The 3,851-nt window shown below is 31.7% G+C and overlaps 1 protein-coding gene across 1 annotated transcript; it reads left to right on the top strand.

The window, feature by feature from the left end:
• Positions 1–354: 354 nt before the first annotated feature.
• Positions 355–1,776, top strand: LOC112592779 (the record flags this gene model as incomplete). The annotated part of the gene is made up of 5 exons (XM_025336931.1): positions 355–493; positions 562–832; positions 917–1,137; positions 1,337–1,495; positions 1,574–1,776. Coding segments are annotated over 5 exons (993 nt in total), but the record flags the coding sequence as incomplete, so codon positions are not given.
• Between the last annotated feature and the right edge of the window lie 2,075 nt (positions 1,777–3,851).

Here is a 3,851-nt window from a genome sequence, read left to right as displayed (position 1 = left end):
AATACAGTATAATATAAAAAACGTATAAAATAATAATTGTTTAGTCTTAACACTCTTAACGCACTTACAATGGTATTCATAATTAAATAATTCACACTGACAATAACATATAATACAAAAATAAACATAACAATAAAACGGCTAGTGCGCGCGAATGTGTGTGTGTGTGACGATCGGTCGGCGACGGCCGTGAATAATTTATTGATCTATTTAGTATTTATGAATTGCTGCGATATCGATGTAACAGCATCGGCGGCGACGTGAACAATAATAGTACTAAGTTTATAGTACTATATTATATATATATGATATGGTAAGTACTAAGTATTTAAACTTTTTTTTTAATGATTACAGTTTATAAAAAGCAGAATGAGTTCCTCGATATCCATACAACTGTTGATTTGTTTTTTGATATTCTTACCATCGTGTTGTATAGGATTTAAAGATCCTTGTAAGACTCAAGATCGTCATAATCTTAAATTGTGTGAAGAAGGTATAAATAATAATTTAAACTTTAGTTTTGATTTTCCTTTTGCAAATTAGTAACCACGGTATCTATAGTTTCAGCGACAAAATACAAAAACTGGTACAGAAATCTTAAAATCTATGAAATAGAAGAAGAAATTCAAAAAAATATCGAAAGAATGAATTTTAACCGTTTTAATGAGGATTTCATAATAACACAAATTAGTGATCATTTGAAAATTGGAAGCAGCCCGTTTCGTGGACAACTCATCGATTCGCAGCCTTCCAAAGAAGGAAATTTAAAATATCGGAATGCTGAACTTCTAGTTGCAATTTCACGCAGTATAAAAAGTGCATATTGCCTAAAGTAAAAGAACACGATAAATATTTTAATGACAAAAAATAAATAAATATTTAATTATAATATTTATAAATTAAATTACTATTTCAGGCATAGTGATATACAGTGTGCCAAAGATTTATCGAACCTGAAACTAAACAAGACATCATTGAGTGAAATATGTTTTTCCGAGTATTTCAATCTAACCGAGTGCACCGGGAGGAACTTGGCGTTTCGAAGTGCTGATGGCACTTGCAACAACTTAAAACGCTCCTATTTAGGAAAGGCAACCTCAGCTTATAAACGTTTGCTGTTTCCAGCTTACACAGACGGTAATATTATGTCTTAAACCTTAAACGTTTGTATGACAATTATTAGTCGTAACATAATATACTTTTATCATTAATTTTTCAAGAACTTTATATTACTTCTTTAAGCACCTGCTATTTTCTATAATATGTATATTTATCACGTATTATAATTTAAATGTATACGGATCTAATGCTGTTATTTCATTGATTGTTTGTACAGGTATTAAAGAGATTTCGGAACTACTGCCCAATCCTAGAAAATTGAGCATAGGTCTTGTCAATGACGAGCAGTCGCCCGACAACATAAAATCGATGGCAATGGCGTATTGGGGAATTTTCATTGGCCACGATCTATCACGCACGGCAGTTCACAGCATGGGTAGGATAAAACATATAATATCCGTATATTATATTGATTGTAATTATTAATGTACGTGTATGTATATACAATCCATAGGGACTAATAACACATTTGTGAAATGTTGTAATGAGGATAACGGAATGATGCACTATACTTTGAACAAATACGTCGAGTCGTGCAATCCCATACCGATACCGACAGATGACGTATTTTACGAACCAAAATTGCAATCATGCATGAACTACGTGCGTTCAGTGCCAGCGATGCGTTCCGACTGCACATTTGGACACATTGAACAAGTAACAATCATATTAAATAATACCATATCGATAAACTTTTATATTTTTACTAAACAAATAAAATGAAGTAAATACAAATATAATTACACGCAATGCAGCCAATTTGAGATAGAGCTTTGAGAGTACCTAACTAGAATAGTGTCAATCTCTATAAAAACGTTTTCGTATACATAAAATCATTTATTTTAAGTAAATAATAATAATAATAGTAATATTTTTTATTTAGCAATTTTGAGATTATTAACATGATACTGTTATTTTAAAATTACACCGCAACGTTTATTACTTATAAAATGTCATTATAGTATTTTCAAAAATGTTATATTATAATAATATAATATTAATATTCCCATAACTCGTCAAATACATTGAACACTCGTACAAGTAACCAAGTACACTGTTCCCACCTGGCTGTAGTGTATAGACGTATAGTTAATTTAACGATTTACTTCGTTTTACATTTATCAATAACTATCTCTTTATTAATCATTTAGAAATTTAAAACTGTTGACAATTTTGAAATAAACGGTGTGCTTAAAGTTGCGTACACACTTGTAACATTTGCGCGTAACGTAACGTAGACGCATAACAGCAATAGATGTGCGGACGACGTAAAGGCACCGTAAACGTAACACCGTTAAGTAACAAAATTTGATACGCAAGGAAGTTAAATCGCGTTCTTCGAGTCGGAAAATTCGAGTCGTATTAAAAGATTGTTGCTTAATGAGGTTACGACTTACGAATTGTGCGTCTACGTTACGTTATACGCAAATGTTACAAGTGTGTATGTTATACGCAGCTTTTGTTTTCTCTCTCTGGCCCATGCGTAATATTGATAAAATGCATTAACGTAGATTCATTTTTTTAATGTTTTTAAGTTATTATAGATATATATTACTAAAATGATATAGAGGATAATATTTTTGAAAATTTAATACCTATGTTGGATTTATATTTTATTATTATTTGACTTGAGAGTCGCACCCACAAGTGTTGTTACGTCTAGTAAATTTTCGTTCACCAGTTTTAATAGTGTGCTTTAATTTAAGATTGTACTATTATTTCGCAAGTTATCGATGCGATAATCAAATAGATTTTATTGCCCACCTGCGACCTCTCTTCTGGGGTCGATGGCCTATAGTGCTATTTAAAATCGATTGCCCGACAAAACGAATTAGTAGGTCAACGGTTCTAAAATCACGTATCTTTACGGATTAACCGCCGTAAAGATTACGTATAGATATTGCCCTATCTCAGGTGATATAGGCGCTGGTCATAATTTCGAATAGTATATTTTTGGTGTTGTCGGAGACACCGGCAAAGGAAAGTGTCTTCTCGGTGCGACGCCTTCGTGGTCAAGTTGTCAACGTTGCCGCTCAGACCGTCTTGTGAACAGTGTCCAAGATCCAAGTGTGCGCCCGTTTTAGATTTTTACCGCATAGGTCGGTTTTCTTGTGTTTGAAATCAAAACGGTTAACCTCTCCGTTCCGAACCGTATATATATATATATCGTTGTCGCGATCTCCGCACTTCGTTAAACTTAAATATATATATACATTGTATTGGCGGTCTTAGTTGGTACTGACACAGATATATACTAATACTAGATAGCCGTCTTCGTATACACCGTCGCAAAATTGAAACCACATATGCAAAGAATACAACCGGTAAACAAACGTTATCAATATTAGACTTTTACTAGTATAATACATATTATTATATTATAGAATTTATTTATATCACTATTACTTAGTACTCACTATATTTTATTATTTCACTTTTCAGTTCTCTGTTTATAGTATTGGACAAAACTGTTAATTAACCTATACAATATTATTTATACTAATTTGGATTTAATCAATTGTAATGTTTAGTGAATTATGAAATATGAAATAAAACATTGTCAAAAATACTAGGATATAATTACAGGTGTACCAATTATAATTACTTATATTATTAACAAAAGTAACAATTATTAAACAGTAGGTAATACAAAGTAGGTAGGCACTTATTTACCAATGTAGTAATTTATTATTCAACTAGAGCAATACGTACCGGAACGAAGTAATACCGTA

Source organism: Melanaphis sacchari, unplaced genomic scaffold (assembly GCF_002803265.2).
Source record: "Melanaphis sacchari strain LSU unplaced genomic scaffold, SCAv2.0 Contig1931_pilon_pilon, whole genome shotgun sequence".
Lineage (NCBI taxonomy): Eukaryota > Metazoa > Arthropoda > Insecta > Hemiptera > Aphididae > Melanaphis > Melanaphis sacchari.
The sequence above is the reverse complement of the archived record's forward strand: the minus strand, read 5'-3'. Positions and strand labels throughout refer to the sequence as shown.